The sequence below is a fragment of the Haemorhous mexicanus genome, chromosome 2 (genome assembly GCF_027477595.1).
Source record: "Haemorhous mexicanus isolate bHaeMex1 chromosome 2, bHaeMex1.pri, whole genome shotgun sequence".
In the NCBI taxonomy this organism is placed as follows: domain Eukaryota; kingdom Metazoa; phylum Chordata; class Aves; order Passeriformes; family Fringillidae; genus Haemorhous; species Haemorhous mexicanus.
The window spans coordinates 104,339,997-104,365,283 of NC_082342.1; the positions used below are offsets into that span (position 1 = coordinate 104,339,997).

At 41.7% G+C, this 25,287-nt stretch overlaps 1 protein-coding gene across 3 annotated transcripts in view; it reads right to left on the reverse strand.

The window, feature by feature from the left end:
• GPM6B (glycoprotein M6B) overlaps positions 1-25,287 on the reverse strand; it is a 106,443-nt gene that overhangs the window by 48,711 nt on the left and 32,445 nt on the right. Inside the window, exon 1 of one of the 3 annotated variants that reach the window (XM_059839787.1) lies at positions 11,422-11,545. The exons of the other annotated variants lie outside the window; for them this stretch is intronic. Within the exon in view, the coding sequence (XP_059695770.1) occupies positions 11,422-11,443 (22 nt within the window). The 5' untranslated portion in view covers positions 11,444-11,545. Of the gene's footprint in view, positions 1-11,421; positions 11,546-25,287 lie in introns of those variants that run through there. 3 annotated transcript variants of the gene reach the window in all.

A 25,287-nucleotide genomic window follows, 5' to 3' on the forward strand; every position in this document is an offset into this window, starting at 1 on the left:
CTGCCAACAGAAGGAGCACTTGTTTTTTGCATTCGGTCCTCGAGGCTATGGCAGTATTACTGAAAAGTGACTTTGTCCATTTTTATTATCCAAAAATACAGAACAGCTGTGCTTTCTTGCAGTCCTTTTGTATAAGAGTGGCTCTGAGACAATACTAAATTCAAGGCTGCCAAAGCTCAGACCTGAACGGCCTGAAAAATTGCCTTTTTTTTCTTTTTTTCTACTAGCTCTCAAGACACACTATACTACCAGCATGTCAGTAATGCAACAGGTGTTATTTTAGGACAGAAAATTTTGAACAACGTAATTCTTCATGGCAGGCTTATCAGCCTTTTAGTACCCTCAGCTTTTATTATTCTGACACAAGGCAAACTTACGTAACAGCACAGTGCATACTAATTTACGGGATAACAACATGGATGTTGAGTTTGGAACACTGCACTTTTGTTTCAGACTGTGGATATTTCCCATACTCCTAAGAAAGGCATATGCTGTGCAAACACTTTTAAAAGCATCCAAGTGGAATTCAATATATTGAAAGAAGCTAAAGTACTCTGGAGTGATTAACAAACATGCTTCAGCAGAGTGGCACAAAAGGATAATTAAGAACTAAACCCACAGAGATACTGAGACAACTTCTTCAACTGATCAGAAAAGCCCCCTTGCCCACTGATGCTGTACAGACAAGTGAAAAAGTGGTTCCAGATCACTGCCAAGTAACTACAAACCTTACCATCTTTTAATGAAAATCCACACTTTTGGAGGATTTAAGGGCTCCTGTAGGTAAGGATATATGTGGCCACAAAGCTGAACAATAACCCTTCTCTGACTCTGCCTAATGTTTCCTCTTCACAGGCAGAAGAGCACTGGAAGCCATCCACCCAGAATGCTGGTCTTGGGCAGAATAAGAGTCAGAAGAAAAGACAGAGCTGTCTGAAATGGCAAAAATACCAGGGGGAAAATGATGTGACTTCTTAGTTTTCCAAAAGTAGTCTGTTTGACTTATCCTTCATCGCAGAGGACAAATACAAAACTCCTCAAGGACAAAGAAATGCCTTTCTCCTCTAGCTCAATAGAATTTTTGCAGACTCTGCCTATGCAATCCAAGCCATCATGTCCCCACTGAGACAACACAACTCTAGTGAAAGGTAAATGGTCACCATTCATCTTAGCAAAATGGATCACAGCAAAATTATTTTCTTTCCTCTGGCCCTTCCCAAAGTCTCCTTGTCACTCCTTGAAACATTATTGATGCCAACATCTTCCACCAGAAAAGAAAAACAACTGAAAATCACTTTCAGTGCCTTCTCAAAGGCTGAGAGAGATTTCCAGGACAGATTTTACGCTGAACTACTATTTGAACACCTTTAAAACACACTTTCCCTACCCTCATTGGTTAGAAATATATTTAACAGAAGTACACGCACACACACATTCCTGCTAGCTATGGCACAAATCTTCAGGACCAGTGGACCTGATAATGAAAGACACTTTGCTCCAACAGGCTGGAGAAAAGCTCTCACCTGTAAGTCCACATAGGTGAGCCATTCCCACTCATGCCTGCTTCCCTTCTCTCTTTAAAAGCAAACAGTTGTACACTACCTGCCACATTAGTGCCCATACACAGGTTTCCCTGAGTATCTGAACATTTATATCACAACCCTTTCACAGATGAGGTACCTCCAACCAATCAGCATGCTGAGGACCCCATCCCATAGTGACAAAAGACTGCAGGCAGCAATATGCCATGAAAATTCACATATTATCATGTACAATCCGTGAGTATCAGTGCTACTTCAGGCAGTTGGCATCAGCAGTGCCTTCCTCATCAAGTGCCTCACAGTGAGTAAGCAGCTCTGGGGCAGATCTGTAATCTCTGCAGATGCTGTTTGCCTGTCTTCATCATGTCTACACAAATGAACATATGGCCTTCTAGCACAAGGCCAGCTTACACAGTCATTAATTAGATATAATTCCAGCCTGTTCGATGTATCTGATACAAAAATCTGTCCTCTGGCAGGAACGCCCTTGTGGTATAGAAACTTTGTCTCTTTCTGAACTGATTCATCTGATGAGGAAAAGCAACAATTTTGCCTGTGACTAGGGAAATATCTGTTTATTACAAATGCAGTTACAGCAGTGTAAACACACCTGAACTTGCCGCTGGGTTTCTTCTTGCTCTCCTAATTCTCATTGCAGGTAGAAGATGGGCACTCCTCTCTCTCCCTCCAGCATGTGATACCCAAGATATTCTCCAAAAGCACCATCACAGCTCAGCAAGGCATTACAATGCCAGTAATTCAGTCCTGCTGCCAGGCCTAGAGAGCTAGTCACAAAACTCCTGGGAAAGTACATGGAAGCAATCATCCCATATATATGTAGATACACCTCATGGCTCTATGTACCTAAGTTGACTTTGTGAATTGTTGCACTTCACTCATTTTTAAGTGAATAATCAAGAAAAAGGATTCATTAGGGCTGAAGACTCAGAAAAGTTGGTATGAAAAAATGCATTTTTAGGAAAAGGTGGTAAATTTTTGTTCAGATCTTGCCACATTGCTTCATTTTCTCACACAGCAGCACAAAACCACACCAGGCACATACACAGCCCCAGACAAGGGGCTGCTATTCAGAAATAGCCTGAGCATATGATGGCCCAAAGAAGAACTTTGAGCTGTGCTCTCTTCCTTCATCATGCATAGCACCATGCAGGAGTTTGCAATGCAGCACTCTTTGCAGAAAAGCAGAACAAATTAAAGAAGTTTATAACAGCTTCCCAATAACATATGAGGTGCAAACTCAGGAGAGAGACCTAACCTACAGGCACAGCCTGGAGTTAGTGGGGGAGAGGACCTGCTGTGTGAAATGTGAGGAATCTTCAGCAAAGCAAAGCAAAGCAGGTACTTCACAGAAAAAAGTGAGGATTTAACAACAACAACAGAAAAAACATTTGAGGGATGTTCATCCAATTGAACATCCAATTGAATGATTCATCTTTGATGATACTGAACTACTTATGAATTACTATAAAAAATTTTAAAATTTCTATTAGTAGTTTTTGATTATACACCAGTAACAGAATGAAATAGTGGCCCTTCAAAATATGGTAATGGCTTAGAGGTGCTTTTCTGTGGAAACAGATAATCAGATCTCTCCTTTGGACGCTAGCTGCTTCACTGGTTTCCCCTTGAACCCTATAATGTTTGCACACGCTCATTTTTGGCTGAGCAAATAAACGTACTTGAAAGTGCATTGATACCCACTTTCATGTGAACCTTGGTGGCTTTCCTGAATTTTTTTTCCTAAAGATCTAAGACTTTCACAGAACTGAACAGTCACAAATTACATATAAATATGATTATTGTGATGGAAAATTAATCATAACTTCTTTGCTGTGTTTCATTACAATTGATTTTGTTTTAAGACTGACTTACAGCAGATTCTTAGTACTAGCAGGAAAGTTATATTTTAAACATCTATGCTATATGAACAATGCTGTGCTTATGTAGTATATTCATCCTTCCTCAGTTCCTGATTTCCAAGTGATTAGAATTAACTTAGCATTCACTACTTTAATGTAAATCTTTGCTATCAGCTTCTGAATTTGGGAATGGCTGACAGTTATCCCTGCTGACAAGTACTGGTATCTTCCTCATGCCTCTCTCAAGATGAGGCACCTTCAAGCAGGAGCAAGACAGCACTCAGGGGTGTCTGTACAATCTAGGGTTCCTTATTGTTACCCATTTTATGTCCATAGACTGCATCACTGTTTCTGTAAACTGAGGAGTTCCAGGTTTGTTTAATGTCTTTGCCATCTCTATCCCTTCTCCTAAGAAAGTTGAGAAGAGTGACAACAGCCAGCTGGTAATGAAGAATCACTGAACATATTTGATATTCACATGGAAGGCTCTAGAGACAGACCTGGAGTCCTCAGCCTGTCCTAATAGGCAGGAGACAACCACTGCACCAGCCCAACACCCACTAGTGATACAGTGCTATAACAGGGCAGGGTGGCAAAAGACAGGTAGGGGGACAAGACCAACTTGCATCAGAAGATGACTTTCTTATTGGAATTTAACTGGAGGTAGTATGTGGCACATAAAGACCCATCAAGTTAGACTGAAACTGGTACTCCTTCCAAAACCCACAGGACACATGCTTAAATGGTACTTCAGAGTCACAAAGAAAATGAAAAGATTTGGAGTACAAGAGATTTCAGTTTTCCTCTCAACATTTTGCAGCTCAAGCCATGTGCATCATGAGGGAGTAAAGCCTCCAGGAGATTGGGTTTGAGAAAAGTGGACACCTAAATCAGCAGGAAGTTAGCATCCATTTGGGTGTAAAGCACAACATTCACATCTGACACTTGTGAAAGGGCAGTAGTCCCAAAATGGCACAGTCTAAGCAAAGAGAAAAAAGGCTTGCTGGACAAAAGACACATAAAAACAGACAAATTTCCCATCTCTAACCCTGGTGAATCCAGTAGAAGCTACTCTCAAGTAATGATGTATAACAGCTTCAAACGAGTCAGAACTGTCAGCAGAAAGTACTACATGATTTAGTGAATCTGCTTCTAAAAGTTATCCTAAGAGTGAAAAAAGCCTCCAAGACCTGGTCTTACTCTCTCCACAGGGCACTGATCTGGATTTTTGTCCTGTATTTTCTTTTGTTTCCTCTGGTGCCCAAACAAATGCTCTGCTAGAACAGATTAAAATGTGCATCATCCCTTCCTGTGGTGAAAAGACTATGAAGCAAGCCCACATTTCCTTCCACTGCCAAAATCACTTAGACATTCTGGCAATGCAGGACACATTCTTTATGTTATCTGGCAGCTAGTGTCTGACAGCTGTTCAGCAGCCTATCTGAAAAAAACCTGATGGCCTCACTCCAGTTCCTGACAGACTTATTCCAGATCACAAAGCTTCCAGATTATTATAGCCCACAAGACTTCATCCAGTGAGTCCTCCATCATCTCACTGTCTTCTACCTTTCCTACAAGGCTATGACATTTCTTCTGCAGAAACACAGCTAATGTGGTATTTTGAAAGAACCGGCCAGATGAGGGACCTACTAAATTTATGGCTTAGTTCTTTCATAGATGAATCATCAGCATAATAAAGAGTATTACTTATTAGTAGCATGCATTTTGTGTTCCAGCTTCCAGACATTGGAACCTGTGATGGCACTGCCTTATGAATCCAAACTCTGTCCGCTGGTAGAAATATTCCCCCACACAGACCTGCTCTTGGATCAGGGCAAAACCTCACTCTCTCACAGTTTTTCTACAATTACTGTTCTCCTTGCAACTCATGTGAATCAAACCCTTTCACACAGTACTGAATCTTCATCACTCCTGAAACTGGGGATCAGCTGCGTCCCTTCCTCCAGTGCTCTACACCAAGAGTTTATATTCCATTATCCATCACTCTGTGGGCCTCAAACTGAAATTTATTCCTGTCGTGGATGGTGACCTAAATTTGGATTCTAGATGCAATCCCTTTTTCAACTTTTTTCAATCCCTATTTCAACTATTTTCTATCCCTTTTTCAAGACTCTATCTTCATATCTACAGCTGGTTAAATTAATTAAAAAACAGATTCTCTTTCTCCTCTATCCATGCACCACTTCTCTGCTTCAACATCTACTTGAAGCCCATTGGATTTCTATGAAGACATTTTATGTTGTGTATTATTTATTCACAATGGCATTTCTTTACTGTTTAAATGGTGTGACCAAAATTTTCTTATGAACTTTTTTCCCATTATTGGTTAATAAGAATGTAGCAGTCACCCTTGGACTATGCAGCTTGGTACTTGGGTTGGACTATGCAGCTTGGGTACTTCATGAACAGCTAATATTAAAAGAATTACTTTACTACTTCTAAGGATGGTGGGAGAGACAAAAAAAAATCCAGGGATTTCTTTCTGAGTTACAGCTAACAGCCACAAAGACTTTCATCTCAGCTCTGCAGTGTGACAGTTTTAAATAGCTTCTGCAACTTTATACAGCATAGAAGATACATCTCAATACTGTTTGTCTGAATTTTCAGAAAAAAAAATTCTTCAGCTCTGTCTGAAAATGAAACAGTTTGTCTTTCATGAACACTATGCAGTGCTTCCTGAGGTCTGTAGACCTCCTTGTCACCAATCACCTTAGAAAATAAGCACTAAGGACACCAATATGAAGAATGCGATCAGAAATTAAATTATCTTACCTATCTCCTTCCAGCCTGGACCACACACCTCATTGATATAGAATTTCTTTGATATTTATAGCTCAGAATTTCTATGGACCTGCAATAGGACAGCACTGACACATCCATGTTAAAAACTAAGATAACCTGAATTAATGAGTTACTTCTGAAGGAAGGAAACACAGAACAGAGACTACAACATTTTCTGGAAACCATAATGATTTTCTGCTGAAATATTTAAACAGAGTTAATGCCAAGGAATTTTCCCTTTTTGATCTATTGGGTTGGGAAGTAATACATAATACATGCCTTTTTGATCATCTTGAATCTCTCCAGCAACAGGCAATCAATAGCCTTTCCAACAGCCACAGAGTAATCAAAAAGATTACAGAGGATTAAAACTGAATATCCTTGATACTTTAAATGTTTAGTGTAAGTCATGTGAAAGTTTAACATTTAAACATGCTTTGAAGCACATACTTACTTGGAAAAAGTTCTGGAGTTTTGCTGGGAGAAGACATTTTAGAAAGCACTGCTATTTGTTTCTCCCAACATTCAGGGCCTAGTGGTATGAGACAGGCTTCTTCTACATTGGTCCTGGCAAAGGGTCTATTAGGGAAAGTAAAGCTATACAGTACTTCAAACTTACCATTTCCATTCGCCAACCCATTTTTATGTGCATGATGAAAACTGAGGCTGGGCATACCTGTTCAGAGATAGTTACAACATGACAGTCCTCACAAAGTGGCCAAGGAGTACTGGCACACCCACCCCATCCATCCATGGCTGCAGGATAATATCCTGAATGAGCAGCAGCCGGCTGCACTGGACTCCTGACTCGAGCTGCTCACCAGCTATCTGCTGCTGGTGACTTCTCACTTCTGCCAAGACTCCTCCTCAACATTTCTCTGCAGTTCTCAGCAATCATGCAGAAAATACAACTGTATAATAGAACAGCAAATTCATCCAATACCATAGATATTGCACATACAAACAAGATTAATATCACTGAATAATTTAGCTTGTAGGGATTCCTGGTAGTTTCCAGTTCAATGCCCAGGCCAAAGCAGGGTCAGTTACAGCAGATTCCTTATGGCTTTGTCCAGTTCTGCATTGAGTATCTCTAAGGATGTTCTCAGCCTCCCTGGACAATGTCTTCCAATGCTTAACCACTCTCACAGTGAAAAGAAAATATTTCCTTGGATCTCACTGGCAATTCTTGTGTTCTGGCTTGAGGACATGTGTTTTCATCCTAATACATCTCCAAGATGAACCCGGTGTCTTCTTCAAACTCTTACAATTAGGGCATGAAAGATTACCCACAAAAACAAACAAACAAACAAACAAACAAACAAAAAACCAACAACAAACTTGTTTTTTTCCCCTCTTTAAGCTATTTCAGCCAAATCTGAAACTGATACACTCTTTGAAGTATTTTGCAATCATACTTTTTTTAAGGAGGACTGGAAAACACTTTGGGGGAAAAAAAAACTTTAGGAAGATGTACAGAAAGAGCTTGTTGAAAATCTTATTCTGCATATTCACCAATTTCAAAAGAAAACTGACTACTCTGTATTCAAAAAAATGAAAGGAAAAATTTCCTTTGTTAGTACCAAAATCTTCAAGTCTTAAAAAAAGAAAAAAAGAAAAAAAATCAAGGCAATCACATCCTGTAGTTCTAAAAGCTGCTGCAAGAATCAACACAGTATTTTTTCTCCCAGGAAGAAGAAAGTTAGTTTCCCATCAGGCGATCACAACTGAAACAATTCATCCACACTGTGATTAAATGAAACTTTCAAAATGTACTCAAAAGCTACATTCATTGCTGTAAGGAGGAATGACCTCCCTCATAATGAACTCTGAGACTAGCAGCCAGCTTACAGAGGTTTTATAATGGCCAGTTTTGGCTTCAGAGTAACTGGTAGCTTCCTTTTGCAAGTTGCATAGCAGATTTGGGGGCCTGCTGAGGCGTTGAAGAATCGGACTCAGAACACGGCACTGAGGCAGAAGCATGTTATTTTTATATTAAATATACTATAAACCTGAAATTTAGCTTTTATTTTAATTTTGTATTTTAATAAGCACTAGAACTGGATTACTTAAGGCAATTTCAAATGATATGTTTTAAATAAGTAAGAAGATGTTTTAGATGAGTGAGAAGAAAGCCCTTGATGTACTAAAGAAAATGAGCTGGATCACAGTATGGGCAACACTCCTGAATGCAGTTTGCCTCCTAAGATTCTAATCCATGTAAGAGCCAAAAGACATCCTATCTGCACCAGAAAAAGATAACATATGAAGGAAGGCTGAGGAAAAGCTAGGGTGATGAACTACAGGAGCAGAGGGTTGGGCAGATCAGCTGCAGAACAGACCTGCCACGAGAGGTGCACCCCACAACTGCACATCACACAAATGTTAAGAATGGCCTTTTCTATAGATGGATGCACAGCTGGCAAAGTTGAGATAGTAGTCTGCTAGTGAAAGATGTCTCTGAACCATACCTTTTGGGGTCAACACCAAACTAATGATCCTATTCCAGAGACCTCATTTTATTGTAATCATCAAGAAGTCATTCCATTAGTCAAAAGACCATTAAACAAACAAACAAAAAAAAGTTTTGCTTGTATTCTAACACCCAATGTTTAATTTTGCAGGACTCCTGACTAGAACAATCTAATTAGCCAAAGAATGAGTCAGGTGGGAGTGGGGATGGCTGAAGTATTCACAGTGACCTGTACAGTTTCCATACATTTTTCTCCAGCACACACACATAATTGTCAGAGGTGCAGTGGCAGAACAAGAGGACGTGCACAAATTTCATTCTCTCTAGCTTGTGTTGTTATTAACCACAAGCCAAGTCAGAAGGAAAGAGATGCAAGAACAGCTGCATGAATTTGTTTCATCTGAAATGAAGGATGAAACACCACAATTTCACTGCAGACCCCATGAAACCAAATCTGCTTTGATGAGTCTGACTTGATTCCCCTCGTTCTGGCCTGCACTTTCTCTTCAGGCATATCCAGTAACAGGGATTGCCACAGCCCTTCAGGCATGACACTATCCCCTCCACTAGCTTGTATCTCCATCTCTGTTACTACTGTTTGTAGCACAGTAATGGAGATAAGCAAAATATTTGCCATTTTCTTTCCTCTGTAATTTAAATCTACTTTCTGGCTGCAGAAGCAAGTGCATGTTAAACACATAAGCACCACAAAAGCCCTAAGACGCAGGCATGATGAACTTGAGGGAAGAATGTGATTCTGCACTAGCATGAAGTACAGTATGCAATTACAACCACTACAAATATTTTATGTGGAAGATTTATTGGCAAACCTCCACAGAGCCTGTAATCCCTAGCACAATTTCCTAAGGTCTTATTAGACGAAGATAACCTTTTGGCAATGGTTTGTATAAGACGACAGTAATTGCTCATGATAAAGACCTTAATTAGAGGAAGATAAAGTATTACATTAAAGGAAGTGACAGCAAAATAGATTCTGTATGCTTCTCTTTTTTTAAATAGTTGATAACACTAAAAAAAGTCTTATAATTGAAAAGAGCACAATAAATTTTTAACAAAACAGAGGTTGGGGATTGCAAAAACACTTTCCAGACAGCTGCAGATAGCTGGACAGCACATTTGACTTTCCCTTGGGTTGTTCGTGGGTTTCTTATTGGAAATAGGAGCAACTGTGATATACACAGACTTCTAATGAAATGTTGCAATGGAGTCCTTTGTTACCGTGTGACTGGGACACTGCATGACCACGTGCTTTGCTTTACTCAGAAAAGAAGCCTGAGGAATTTTAATCAAACACAATCACAACACAAAATACAGCGTGACCAAAAGTAATCTGTGGCATCTTGTCTTAGACAAACGCCTTCCTAAAAATTCAGCAGTTTCTAGCCTTGGTCAAAAGAAACCCCAAGTCCTAAAACATGTGATAAATGGAGAGGCATAGAAATATGAGGATTATGAAGCATGATGGCAAGGATAGGCAACAACAGCTCCATGCCTGTAGGTGCTCTGAGTTGCCACAGCAACAGAGATAGGCTGGAGGAGGCAGGAAGCAGCGAGGAGATATCTAGGACCACATTGTGCACCCCCCCCCCCCCCCAATTCTGCAGCTCATACACACGACTGAGTGTTGGCAGCTCCAAGACATATAAATTGCAGAGGGAAGACCACCAGGAAATATGCAGACAGACCCCAACAATATCCAATACCCAATATTAAGTGGACTTTGCACTGGCTTGAGTTCTGCAAGTACCAGCTCCTGGATTGATCACTCATCAAAAGAAAAACACAGGCTAAGGAAACAGGGCACTGAGCAGCACACCTCAGCCAGCAGTTAAGTGCTGATCTCAGCTCTGCCTCAGGTCAAGCTTTTCCTACCAAACCATACCGGCTTGCACACAGGTACTGTCAGGAGCACACTCACCCTGGAGAAGAAGCTGGACCTGAGCAACATCTCAAACTCTCCCCCAACAACAACCAAGACAGATGCTTTAAACATAAGCATCTACCAGGCAGCCAGAGACAGAACACAAAGTCACAGCTTGCCACGTTCTGGCCTGCTCCTTAATTACATGTCAACAGCACACACTAATGAAACACTTATAACACTTAGAGCTCAATTCCTTTTCAGCTACTTGCAACTGCTGCTCCAGGGTAGAAAAACAGAGTAAAGCCAATCCGTGTTTAGAAGCAGAAGACCTAGGTTTAAACAAAAACATGCAACCACATTGTTCATTTGGCTGTGGGGAAAAAATTAAGAAGAAAAACTCTCTTTAAAGCAAGAAGGAAAGTGAGGAACAGCAAAAGGCTAATGCATCCCAGAACAGGAGATATGTAAGAGCTCCTCACAGCTGATGACTACCTGCACATCTGGCAAGGAGAATGCAACAGGGAAACATGGGAAAGCAACAAACTTCAGGGAAGTGAAGTCATACCAATGCAGCTGAGCTCTGTTTTTCATGATTTAGATCCTGAATTGGCAAGGCACAAAAGCACAAGAACAGAACTTGGACACTTAGGTCAGGCATGTGCATACACTTCAGCAGTGTAGCTCATGCAGTAGTTTCTGCAACACTTAATCACAAAGAGAAATACCACCCCATTCACTACAACACTTATCTGGTTGACCAGAAAAATCCATCTGGGTATGCCTAGGGGTAGAAGATGCAGGCAAAGGTTCCTTCCTGGGTCCCCCTAAGAAGAGGCTCACCTGGCTGCCCTGAAGCACCCATCACTCCGTGTGTAAGCAGGAGGGTGCTGCTCCCCCAGCTCTACCACCGCAACCCCCGTGGGCGCCCGGAGCTCAGACGAATGGCTGAGCAGAGCATAACAAACATCCGGGTGTGAGACGTGGCCTGTGTGCAGGGTCCACATCTGCCTCTGCCCAAAGGGAATAAGCATTTCATGGAAGCATTGTCTCCAGATGTGAAACTAGTTTCTAAAGCCAAAGAGAACCCGGAAATGTATCTCTCAGCTTGGCCTGGCCTCAGAGCCTAATGTGAGACACTCATGGCAAACCTGGGCTTGTGCCAGCAGCAGCTTGAACGTGGAGCTTTCTTCCTCCTTTACATAGCAACAGGCTTGAGGTTTACATTCATGATCCTAAGCACGCACAGACACAAAAAAGGAACAAGGAAACCAACCGAGTTAAGGAAGGTGGTGGAAAGAACTGGAATCCCATCCCTCCTCCTGTATGGAGTCACCAGGTCTCTGAGAAAACAAACTGGCAATCTAAGGCAACACGCAAGCCTTGAGACAACACTTGTATTGTCTCATACATACATAGAAATAACGCTGCCAAAGGGCCAAACCCAAGCTCTGCTAAAGCCCAGGTGATTCCTTTAAGGCTACTAAAAGCTCATTTTACAAACCTGTGAAAAACGTCAAACTCTAGCAAGATTTTGATCTACAACAAGCAAAATAAATCCTGCTCATCTCTGTGTGTCAGAAAGGGCAGCCAGTCATATAAAGCACAATATTGTGTATATGGACAGCTAATTTGCATTCAGCTGCTTTCCTTCAACTAAATACATTTTTTTTTCATTGGAAACCATCCAGAAAAAAAGTCATAGATGAGCACTGTTACTAGAAATCACAAGAACAAATTCTGAAATACAGGATAAACATTTCAAAGCTGGTCATAGCACACATGTATGTACCTGTACACTATATAGAGAAATCATTTGTTCAGGGACTAACCAGAAGTAAATAATACCTATGCACCACTGAGCTGTACTGAGCACTTTCCAATCCCCCAGTTTTCCTCTCCTCCAGCCAAAAATCTGTTCAGAGCAATTCACTGACAGGAATCCCAGCTGAAAAAACTCTCTCCTCTTTGTAGTGTATCCTTAAGCACTACCCTTGAATCACACTCCCTAAATGGCTTTGCCAGCTCAGAGGCAAACCAGGCAGCAAAGGACAGCGACATCCTCAGTCAGCATATGACATCAGCTGGGTAACATATGGCCCCAGTGTGGAAAGCCAGTAGAGCAGAAATATTTGCAGCATCTCCTGTGCACCTGAAGAGTTTGCAAGTTGGGTTCCTGTGAATGCATCTCCACTGGGAGGAACATTGAAACAAAGCTACAGGAGGTTGCAGAGATGGTTTTACAAGCCCCGCTTGCCTGATTGGAAACACAAGGATATTTTTCTTAGCAACTGACATCTCCAGAGATTCGCTGCTTTCTGAAGTACAGAGCATGCGTGCAGGGAAATTTGAGGTGTCTCATATGACCTTCATGTCTTTCATAACCATTCCAGGGGAAAAAAATGCATCAGCCTGTGGCACATCTTTTTCTGATTAAGATGGAATGTCTGTTTTGTTTTCTTTTAACAACTGAAAATCATCATCTTTCCAAGCAACTGGAAAAAACCCTAATTTTTCACTGTCCTTGTCTCTTGTGTCTTTAGTCTCTACAGTGGTAAAGCAATGGCAGGTAAGTCATGGAAGTATTAAATCCATTGCTATTCCCAACACAAAACAGTTGACTGAGCTCAGCTCTCTTCCTCAGAAACTTTAAACCAGCAGTTTAAATGAACATGAATCATCATAATTTATATTGTGCTATTTGTCACATGCGCTACCACATTTCTTTTTGAAACATTGCCCTGTAAACTGCAAGTGGTTGAATGAAGTATTTTACATGCACAACTCCCAGTATTAGATTAACACTTAATGGCCATACTCCTCCACTGTTCATACCATGTGTGTGAGGGAATGCCTGTCATAACATGGTCCACACTTCAGGCAAAGCACAAATAAAATAGCTGTAAATTTAAATGATGTTCTAACTGTGCCATTTAAGATGGGTTGTTTATGAGTCTTCACTGAAGAAATAGGCCATGGTTTTAAATACTGAAAAAAAACAGAGAGATCCGCTTAAGAAACATATTTGCCTTATTTTAAGGTCAGCATTTAAATATCTGCATCTGGTGAACATTTTATTTCCATGGTACAGCATAGAAAACACTAAGGACAGATCCAGTTGCTATTTTAATTCACTTCAGGGCTGTAAAATAGGGCCCTATTTTGACACAATAATTTGTAGTCACGTTTGTTAAGAAAATTATTAGCAAGGCTAAGGAGTATTGCTACAGCTCTAAAGCAATAGTTGAAAATCTTCAAAGCAGGTAAAACATGTAATACACTGAGCTGTTTATCTTTATATAATATTATTCATAGTAATCTATAATATTACATAAAATTATTATATTAATCTATAGCATTTTTAAGTAGCTACCATACAACTTAACCACCATTCGCCCTTAGTTTAATCCAGTAGAGGCCAAAACTCTTGAACTCCTTGATACCTGAGTCAGACTTTTTACTTACACCACCATGATCTACTGCTTTTATCACTACAGTATTCCACTCTTCTGGAGATGACAGCGAGTACAGGACTTGCAGTCGTGCAAGTCCTCTGACTTACTCCAAGAGAGGCTGGGACTCCCACAGACAGTGGGTGAGTGATACCACCACCTCAGGTACTCTCTCAGCATCACTTCAGAAAACCAAACCACCCAGGAAGCAGATGAGTGGAGGGAATGTGCACTAGCAGGAACTGAGAAATTAGGCTGGGAGACCACTGAGTGTTGTTCACACCTGCTGCTGTCCCTTGCCAGGACCCCAAGCCAGCTGATGCTGCACCAACCACACAGCCCAAGCTGGCACCAGTACAAGGTGCTGGGTCAAGAGCTGCACCTGCTCAGAGGCAAGCAGTGGTGAGAGGCCTTTGCACGCAAATGAGGTCTGCAGGCACACACCTGGGGACTGAAACACCTTCGCATCCCTGTGCCGGACATCTGCTTGTTAAAACCATAAGGAAGACATGTCACTGTTCAGCCATTTGTTCCTCAAGTTAGGAGAGGAGGAGGTGAGCTATCTTCACTTTCCTTACATTAACTTAGCACTTTTATAATGCAGCAAGTCAATACAGGACACAGAACAGTACCATGTGCAAATGTGGCTCACACTGTTGAGTAATACCGCTATTTTAAACCCTCTGCTGCTAAGCAACACTGACAGTATGGTTAGAACATTTTGGATATACCGAATGCTTCAGTTCTTCCCCCCCACACACGTGTAAAAAAGCTGCTCCCGCACTGCACATATATCCAGAAGCTATTCAAAGATGGGGGCTTCAGTTTTTGTCAGGTTAATTCTCCTCGGCATTGAAAGGACCCTGGTCATGTTTGTGCAGAAGCAGCCCCTTAAAAGATAAGCAAATGTGGCCTCTTGTTTTGTATTTAAGCACCCCAAAGGCACCATTCCTGGAAAGCTCAGCCATCAGCTTCTTGTACTGGATACTCGCAGCTAACAAGGAAATGGAAAAAAAATTACCAGTTCCCTTAATTCAAGAAAAATGTCCAAGGCTGGGATCCTCTCCAAATATCATACTTACCTGAATTGTCTAAAACAGGGCAGATGTCCCTTCCTGTATGAGCTAAAAGGGTATTTGTGACAAGCACCACAACCCAAAGAGTAGCTGCTAACTGCTAACATAAAAAATTTCCAGTGCTTGCAGAGCAACAAGGACAGAAGAGAGCATGGGGAAAACACAACATTTTAATGTCTTAAGAGGAAGATTTGGTGAAAGACTTCTGTGAAATTGCATTTACTGCACTGAGGCACACTTATTTAAAACCCTTCTATTTACTTACACTTCACTAAGAGAGAAGGTGAAACTGAGCTTTGAAGTCTCTCGCCCAGGGTCTGCCAGCATTTAGTCCCTTTAAACTGATCTCACTTTGTGGAGGAATTTTGCATATTTCTGTACCAAGCAAGCACTGCAAAATGGCCCATTTATTTGGTTTCCTCTTGGATGGATTGTTTCACAAGGCTTCACTGTGTTTTCTCAGGCAGAAGTGTACCTCTGAGATGTGACTGGTTGAGAAATGCTGCCCAATTCTGATAGAATATACTTCAAACTTTTCATAAGCTTACTCCTCTCATTGTTATTCTAATTTATTCCAGAGTACTTCATTTTGCCACAGACATTAGCGAGGTTACAAATGCTCATGTCTCTTCAGCTATTAATTCTATGGCATTTTTCCCTTCATTGTATATTTACCCGTCTATTAACCTACATGGATGATTTCATAGCTAATCATTTCTACTAACACCCTTTTAGACACTTGTGACTTCAACCCTGAAGATGTAGGTGGTTGGAAAGACTTGCTTGTCTTCCTCCTCCCTCCTGTGATCTAAAATTAAAATGATGTGACCAGGACAACATATCTCATATCCTATACTTCTTTGACAGACAGCACAGGTCTAGACCCAATTTCCACACAAAAAAGTGAATCACTGAAGAACAGCAAGGCAAAATGTCTCTTTAGTAAGCACATTACAGCTTCCTGGGGAGAGAGCAAATGAAGACAGATGTAGAATACACATTTGGGTATCAAATAGGTACCGTTTAGTAAGATGCTTTGGAAAAAAATAAATTGCTTATCTTGACTGTTTTTTACTGGAACAGACCTTAAATCAGTAAGATGAGAACTGCAGTAGTGCATGATTATGCAGCAGCTGAAAGAGGTGGTCTTACTTACAGAAAAAGCATTTAGAATAGAGTCTCTTTGGACCATTCTCTGCTTATTCCCAAATAAGATCCAGCACTTTCTGCAATCAAGAGGAGCTGGTAACGCTAATCCCATCATGTATGTCTCCTCTGATCTGCAAGACAACTGTCTTAATGATCAAACGCTGTTGAAGAAAACATTGTTCAAGCACAGCAGCCTTCAACCTGCAGTATTTAAAAGCCTTCTGCAGCTATCGAAAGGCAACTCTTTTTTCTCATTTCATCATGACAAACTGCAAAACAAGAGACTACAGCATGACTAATGAATCTCTCAATTCCCATCTGCCAACACAAGTCAGTCAGTGTTTCACCCACTCGCCCCCAACCCTTCGCGCTCTGGAGCGTCTGTTGAGCCCCGCACCTGATCCGCCTCAAAACAGGATGGCAGCACATGCCACACAGCTAAATCTTCCTGGCAGGGCACTGGTCACTCTCCCTTGCTTATACTGGGAGACAAAAGTGTATTTCTGATAGCTTTCTCTTCTCCTGTTCCATTGTCAAGTTTCATTGGCTGTAAATCACGAAGACTGCAAAGAGTTCATCTTCATTTCCATGTCCAATATCAAGGTTTACCTTCAGGATGGTATGAGACAGGCACAGATCATTAGCTAGTATGTAATTTAATGATTTGCTTGCAATTTTTCTTTTTTCATTAGAAATCTCTTTTTTTTACATTAAAGCCATCAATGTCAAAAAAAGAAAAAAAAAAGCAGCTTCTTTCTGAAGCATTTCCTGCCAAATTTAAGGACGAAAAATTGAGCAAATAATTTAGATATGCTTAAAACAATGTACCCTCAAAGGTCCAAAGTACTGAAAGGGGAAGACAGAGTGGGAGTGATGCAGTTCATTCTCTTCTGTCTATTTCAGTTGTCACTCAAGGACCTGATTTGTGAGCCCAGTAAATCAAAATGATCCTCAATTCCTTTGTTCCCTCTCCCTTTTCTTCAGTTTGTTAGCAGTGGGTCCCACCGAATCTGAAATCAAACACTGCTACAGTTTTGCTGACAGGTAGACCCCAGAACACAGATACTCAATAACAGCAGGATGCAAATCAACCGAAGGTACCAAGAAGGGGAATCCACAGCCATTTTGATGCAAGTTTGCTCCAGCTGGTGAAATGCAAAGATGCAACCGATCTGCCCACCCTGCAGCTCTGCTGTGTGAGGGCATTCTTGTTCTGCGGAGAAGCAGCCATATGCTGTCAGCTGTCATGATCAGCAAAGATTTTACTGCATTATCACCTACAATGCTCAATTAGGGTGAAGGCTCCTGCTGAGCGAGGCGAAGAAAGCAGACTGCTGTCATCGTAGACTGAATCTTCTGCCATACAGGTAAGTGGAGCTGAACACAAAAAACCCCCCAAAACCCAAACCAAACGGATGGGAGGGAATATCCCTTGACTAAAAGGACAAAGCAATACTGAAACCAGGTCACATTTTATCAAAATCTGTGACTTTAGAAGTTTGAGATCATGGCCTGATAGGAAAGGGATATTTAGTTAAATATCACCTTTCCAGACAGGGAGCTCTTTCCACATAGACATGTCACCATTACAAAGAACCAGAAAGTCTGTGCAAAAAAAAATGCACAATGAAAATCAACAGAATTGTCTGAGTAGCAATCCAGCTCATATCAGAATACCTTGTTTCACAGAATATTCTAAGTTAGAAGGGACCTACATGGATCATCACAGTCCAGCTTTTAGCCCTGCACAAGACAGTCCCAAACACACCATGAGATTGTGATTTGATGCCTGAGAACAAAACAAGCAATTTGTGTGCTTTTTCAGGCTTGGTGCTGTGACCACTTCCTGGGGGAGCCCATTCCAGTGCTCAGCCACTCTCTGAATGAAAAACATTTTTCTAATATCCAACCTAAACCTCCCCTGACACAGCTTTATGTCATTCCCTTGGGTCCTGTCACTGGTCACCAGAAAGAAGAGATTGGTGCCCTCTGCTTCCCCCTGTGAGGAAGATGTAGACTTCCCTGAAGCTCCTTTTCTCCAGGCTGACCAGACCAAGTGACCTTAGCCATCCCTCACACAGCTTTTCCTCCAGACCCTTCACTATGCACAAAAAATTGCATTGTTCACATACATAAAACAGGACAAACAATTTAATGACTTTAGTGCTTTTGGGAACATACTAAGTAAAAATCCAGCAGCAAGTTAGCTAAGAGCAGGCAAAAGTTGGCATTGTGCCACCAGAAATCCCACTAGTGCATGCACAGGATACCACAATTAGGAAAGGATTGTTTTTTGCATTCATCACTTCCGGTTCACAATGATGCAAAGAACTCGGTGAGAAAATGGTGCTAATGATGCCAGGGATGTGGATTAGCTACCTGTTGGGCTATTTACTTAATAGCTGGACTCAGTGATCCTTGTGGGTCTCTTCCAACTCAGAATATTCTGTGATTCTGTGAAATAAGTGGTGGCTGCCCAATGCTGGCATAGAGAAAGTCAATGGGAACACACTAGTCATACTGTTATGAAGGTACAAAGGACAAGCACAAGACAATGGCAGTCATTCATTTTCTAAAATGACGTGTTGCTGCAAGACTTTTGGACAGTGCTTCCCTTAACAGAATGCAGCAAATATGATTGAATACCCTTCCCCCGCCTCTTTCACTTGATTTTCCAAACAGAACAAACACCAAATGTTAGGCAGCATCACCCATCATCCAAAAACTCTTCCAAAAGCACCTGGTTATAGATAACAATGCCTGGAGTCTCAATTTTTGATGCATTGTAACCGAATCACAGAAAAAGTAAATATTCTTCCTAGGAAACTGGGAACAATTTGTTTCCATAGCAGCAAAGACAGTGATGAGCAACTCGGGTAAACAGCTTGAGAATTATTAGGAGCACAACGTGGATCAGATGATTTACATACAACATAAATAGTGCAGAAGGTGACAAGAACAAGCAATAGCCTTTGAAGTATGAGAATTATACAGCCAATCATCAGATCTAGCCTTGTCTCTTTCCCTCTCTCTCAGCACAGAGTCAGGAGAAAACTGTCAGCACAGATGGATAAACAACACTGGAGGAGATAGGATGGCACTTCTGAGTCATAATGCTGTAATCCCAAAGCACCCTTGCAACAACCAACATCTGCATGAGAACAGCAGCAATTTTAACAATTTTACCAATTTTCAAAGTCAGGCATAACCCTTGCATAATCTACGCTCTGCGACACTGTCAACTGTTTCCTGAAACAGCCTGACAGACAGTGTACTGATCTGCCTGTGGAAACTGCACATCAAAACAACATCCATGCAGAGCTCCTTTTCAGCAGTGAAACAAGTGTTTTCCATCCTCAGCTTTGAAGGGACTGACACTTAAGTTCAACACGACACCAACCCATGAGGTGAACCCAAGTCAGGCTCCCAGTCATCTGTCCTTAGCACAGAATTTCACACCCTCCCTCCCCCAGTTTGCTCATAAATACCTGAAGTTATTAGAGGATCCCACTTTAATATTGCCGTGTCTTGGCTCTTTAAAACCTCGAACTAGAGTTTCAGTTCCAAAACTAACTGAACCAAACACATTGACAGTAAACAAGCTGCAACAGTTTCTGAAACAGGAGATTTGCTAAAAAAACCAGAATTCCACAACACTTAAAGCACAAAAAGTTACATATCAGCTAGCTATACAATGTGATAGATTAAACTACAAATAAAGTTTTTCTACATGAATTCACTTCCTTTTGTTTATCATTAATGCTGAAAATTGCTAACAGGCACATTTTGAGAGCAATATTGCTAAAGCCATTATGACACTGCAACCTTGAAGGCACCTTGAAGACTGAGTAGCATTGCAGCTATGCCAGGGCTAATCCACTTAAGAAAATCAAGATGGAACTCCTCACTTGGCATTTCTGAGAACAAGGTGACAAAGTTTTAACAAACCTGTCATTGAAGGTACTCTGTGTAAGACAACTCCAAGTTTTTGTGGAGATTATATCCAGCCTACAGTACAGATTGCATGTATCCACACAGCCTGATGCAAACACCTAACTGAAAAAATTAGGTGGAGCAACTTGGGAGGACAAAATTATTTTCTTCTATGTAGAATAACAAAATATTCTGCTGTCCCCTTCAGGTTTCTCAACTCCACAGTACACAGGCAAAAAACTTCCCCTGTAATGAGCATTGGGCCCAAGACATGCTTTGAAAGAAGCTAGATCTGGTATCTTCCTCTTTGGGGAATTATCTTTTGCAACCATCAACTAGTCTTGAAATAACAGCATGGGAAAATAAGCACTATGAGAGTCCATCCATCCCCTAGGAAATAAACATGTCCATATGTATATACAGAAAAAATATCTATAGCATGATGTTTGTGGGAACAGGAGAAGAGGAATTTCATGTTGCTTAAAAACATAAGTAATGATGCCCAGCTGTGTCAGAGCAATAACCTGGTATTCTGACTCAGTGACAAAAGCAGATGTTAGAAAGTGAATCTGGCTGGTTTTTTGCATCTCTTTTCCCTCATACTCCCTGAGGGTTTGGAATTGCTGTATTAAAGCTGTTAGTGGGTACTTGGAACATAGAGCACTGAAATTTTCCCTGAAATCCTGAATGCTTTCCTACCTGTAAATTACAGCCTTCCAAAATGAACCCTCACCATGACAGCTCTTACAGACCTTGAACAGCTGCACACAAGTCTCAATGACACAAAAAAGCCCCAAAACAAGACACAGGCAAGTATCTGCAATTTATTAATATCTATAATTAATTTTTATTTTGTTATCTCTGTCTTTCAAAGGGAGAGGAGTCCTTTAAGTTAATTCAATTCCTGTTTGCTCATTTGGAAGCACTTGAGGTTGAATTCTATTAAAAATTACTGAAGCCAAGCCAACGTGCACTGGGGATCCTGGCAGAAGAACGCAGGCGCTTCTCTTTTCTTTTCTAAATGGCACGAAGGCCCTTTCCAGGAAGGAGTATTTTTACATTTCATTGCTCTATTTCAACCCTCCATTTTTGTACTTGCTCCTCCTGAGTTCACACTGTTAGGCCACGTTTCATTGCTTCCACAGTCTCACAGCATTGCAAAGGACCAAGAGGCCACCACCAGGATATCACACAGCCAAGCTCAGCCACCTGAGTTTGCCGTAGCTCTGAAGCAGCTGCCACCACTGTGCTCAGCCACAACCAATTCTTCTTTACGACATACTCATGTTGATTTCCAAGCAAAGATTCCATATATTGAAGTTCCCATCCTTGAATTCCCTGGAGAAGCCTGCCCACACAGCATGCAAGCTGTTTAAAAGCTTATCCCTGTGCCAGTTTGGTTTGCTGTCTAGCCAGGAAATGATTCTGCCTCCCCCTGCTCAAAGGACATCAATGTTATTCAAGTACAGCAAGAGCGGCCATTATTCCAGCTGAAAAGAAAAAAAAACATCCCCCTTTGAGGATACAAACTGCAGGAAAGCTTTGGGGCAAGAAGAAAAGACCCGGGGAAAAAACTCCCAAGTGCCTAAAGGGCACAGTTACTCTTTGATGCACAGAGAAGGATCTTGCTAAGGACTGGACCCTGTTTAAAGGGCTGCTTAAGTAAGCTGAGACCTTTTCCAAGCTCAATATGGAAGCACTGCAGTGTTATTCCAGTGCCAGCAGACCACAGTAAGCAAGCAGCATGTGACACTGACTTCACAGAAACCTCTTCTGGTGGCAAATGTTAGCTGAGTCTTGACATACCTGGCAAGCCCAAGGAGGCAGGGTCTTACCCATTTACATCTCAAACACTTAAACACAAACTGATAAAGCACTGCCTGCCAGATCAAGGGTACCCTCACACCCACTGGCAATGCCCTCCTTCAAAGCATGCCTAAATAGGCTAAAAGCTAAGGACAGAAGCAGCCAGGAGGAGTTTAAGGATCACTTGAACTTGAAGGGGAAAGCTCCCTGCTTGCTCTTAGGCCAACAATGCCCTTGTGGTCGAAATGGGCTGGATTAAATTGAAGCACATCAGTCAAGAGGCCAGTCCCTTCGGGCACTCTTGTCAGCCAGCACTGCCAGAGCTCCCTCCTGCCACCCCACACAGTTACAGAGAGAGCCTCCTCAGCTACAAGGCTAAAGTTAGCTGGTAACATGGAAACCTGTTCTCACTACCCACATCTCCAGATGTCAGATTAATTTAAATACATTTAACCACATTCAAATTCTATGCGTTGCCAGGAAAACAAGTGCACTAATTTGTGCCTGTGAGAAATTCAACTGGCAAATCCAGAAGCAACACAAAAGTGATAAACAGGTTAGATAGTGGAAATAATCATGCATTTAGCCTTGGCTGTAATTTGTCAATACAAGGCTTTTAGCAAGCAAAAAGCATTTGCACAGAGACCTAGAAAATGAAGCACTGCCAAAGAGATCAGCTGCTAGAAGCAACACTGCCATCTCATGATTTTATTTCAAGTTTCATGATATGCAGGGCTTTAAACAGGGCTTCAGCTTTTCAACCGTTAAACATGAGCTATAGGTTGTTTAAAACAAAATAAAAACCTGAATTTTCTAGCCTGGATTTTATTTCTGATAAAAAGCCTAAATATGTAACCTTTAACTATTGACCAAGAGGCAAAATTAATAAACTCAAAGCACAACATTCAAAACCAAACCACGTACTTTTGGGTCACAACTTTCCAACAGCCTGACTTTCTGCACCAGACTGCCATCCTCATGAGCTAGATAAGCATAGCAGCTCAGTTCACAGACAGATTTGGGAAGCTCTGACCCCCTGCTCTGACAGCTTGAGAGTCAACTTTTGGGCACCCAAGGGGGAAAACCCAACCAAACAAAAAAAGCAGCCTACGTCTTCCCTGGACTACAACTGCCAGGAGGGACCAGAACATTCCAGAGCTTGGAAACTTTTCCAGTTCCTACAAAAAGCTAAACACACCTGATGGACAAACCACCCCATAGATCCCCTCTCCCCCACTGACAATTTACTGGCAAAAGGTTACAAACAGGTCTTGGTGTGATGTTCATAAGCATGTGAAGAGTCATTTAAACCTGAAGCTAGAAGGCCTTTTGCTGCTCACAGCAATGCCTTGCTCCTCAGCTGAGAAGGATGGAGACACAGCCTAGACAACTCCACTCAGTGATGTTTCTTGCCCTGGCTCCGGGTTCTCCCACCATGATTCCCTTGGTGTGCAAACCCACTGACATGCTTTCCCTGGCCTAGCAGGAGCAGGGAAAAGCCCTGTACTCACATCAATTCAAAGCATCCTCTCACTAACCCATGCTCAAGGCCTCTCTTGGTTTTATTAATTTTATTTTATCCACAACAGCTGGAAGGCTTCTAAGTAGTTTTAATGACCTGTGGAATCACATTGATCTGGAGTGGCAGGAACAGGTTAAGCCTGAGTGATCCAAAGCAGGTAAGGCTCATTGAGGAGCACACAGGGCAGAGCACCCTGACTCCCCCAGCTGCCTGACCCCAGCTGGCTTGCAGCTGCAACCCAGCGCCAAAGCTGGCAGGAGCTGCTTCAAGGCCAAAGAGGAGTTTCTCCCCAGCCACATCTGCTCTTGGAGGCAACAAACCCGTAATGGTCAGCAGAAGAACACTCAGCTTTGAGAGCTGCACTCTTGGTGACAGGTCTTGATTCAATGGGACACAACAGCAGATGCACGAGAAGAGCTTTTCTCATCTTCCCTCTCCGTAACTTCACTTAACAAGGAGAGATTTTCTGGGCTATTATGTTTTCAAAGGAGCAAACTAGAACAGCTGGGCTTGTGAGTTCTTTTGCTTGCAGAGGAACACCAGTAGAGGCCACCACAAACCCAACGGAGCAGGCTTTCAGCCACAGAGGCAGGTGTGTGGGTTCACACACACCAAGGGGAAATGGGACTGGAGACAGGATCAAGGCTTCAGTTATGTCTTGACCAGTGTTTGAACAAGGCATCAAAGTAAGCTTCATCACTGGCAGCCTTCAGAATTTCTTAATGTATTATTCAGTTTTGTTTTAACTCATCTCTTCAGTCTGAAGTTCATTATTATACTCAGAAGAGCACAAGAGAAAAACTAGTAAATAATATGACAGTAATTTCAGTATTTCATGTAAAGTGCTGTGGCATTCAGCAAACAGAAATCCCACTGAATCTTCACTGAGAGGCTGGGGTTAAGCTGTCATCCCTACATCCTCTTGCAGTTCACAATAAAGCCTCATCTACTGATGTCAAATCCCATTTCTAATAGGAGAAACTAAGAGAGGCCAGCTGTTTTTCCTCTGTTTTCTCCCCAGTTAAATCATCACCTCAAACTCCTATATATACAAAGGCCCCATCCTTATAACCACTGCCTCCTAAGAAAACTACTTGCTGATGAAAGTATGCAGAAAACATGCAAGAGGCCACATCTGTACCCCCAAACAAGATTCTTTCAATTTAAGAGTTATAATTTGTCACTGGACTAACTTGTAGCTCAAGCCAAGACTTATTTCAGAGCTTTTACACACCAACGTAAACTCCACTCTGAATTGGATTAAGCTTTTGCTTAATCCAAAAGAAGCTTTCATTAAAAAGCCATTTTTATTTCCTGAGCAGGAAGATTTTAAGGCAACAACATCTAGAACTTCTGTAGGCAGTCTGCACTGTCCACCTCATTAATATACTTTTTAAAGAAACCATAAAAGCAGAAATACTCAGGCCAGGCTCTCTGGCACTGTTTCTGGATCCTGGATGGGGATGCTCACCTCTCTTTGCCTTTTGCACTTCATAAAAATGACAACAGCAGCTTCAAGCAAGGTCAGATTAAAATCCCCCACTCTGGTTCCAGCAGAAGCATTTCATTGCAGGTCTTGTGGAGACTGACCCAGGCATGAGGAGCTGCTCAGGTCTGGGCTGGGTGCACAGTCACAACCTCAGCTACTGCAAAGCAAGCCCACCTTCCCAATCCACCTACAGGCAGTGCTTGCACTGGATAGGCAAGAATAAACAAGCAACTGTAAGAAACTGCTGCTCCCAGCTTTTCTAAGTCATTCTTCTCTGTCGAG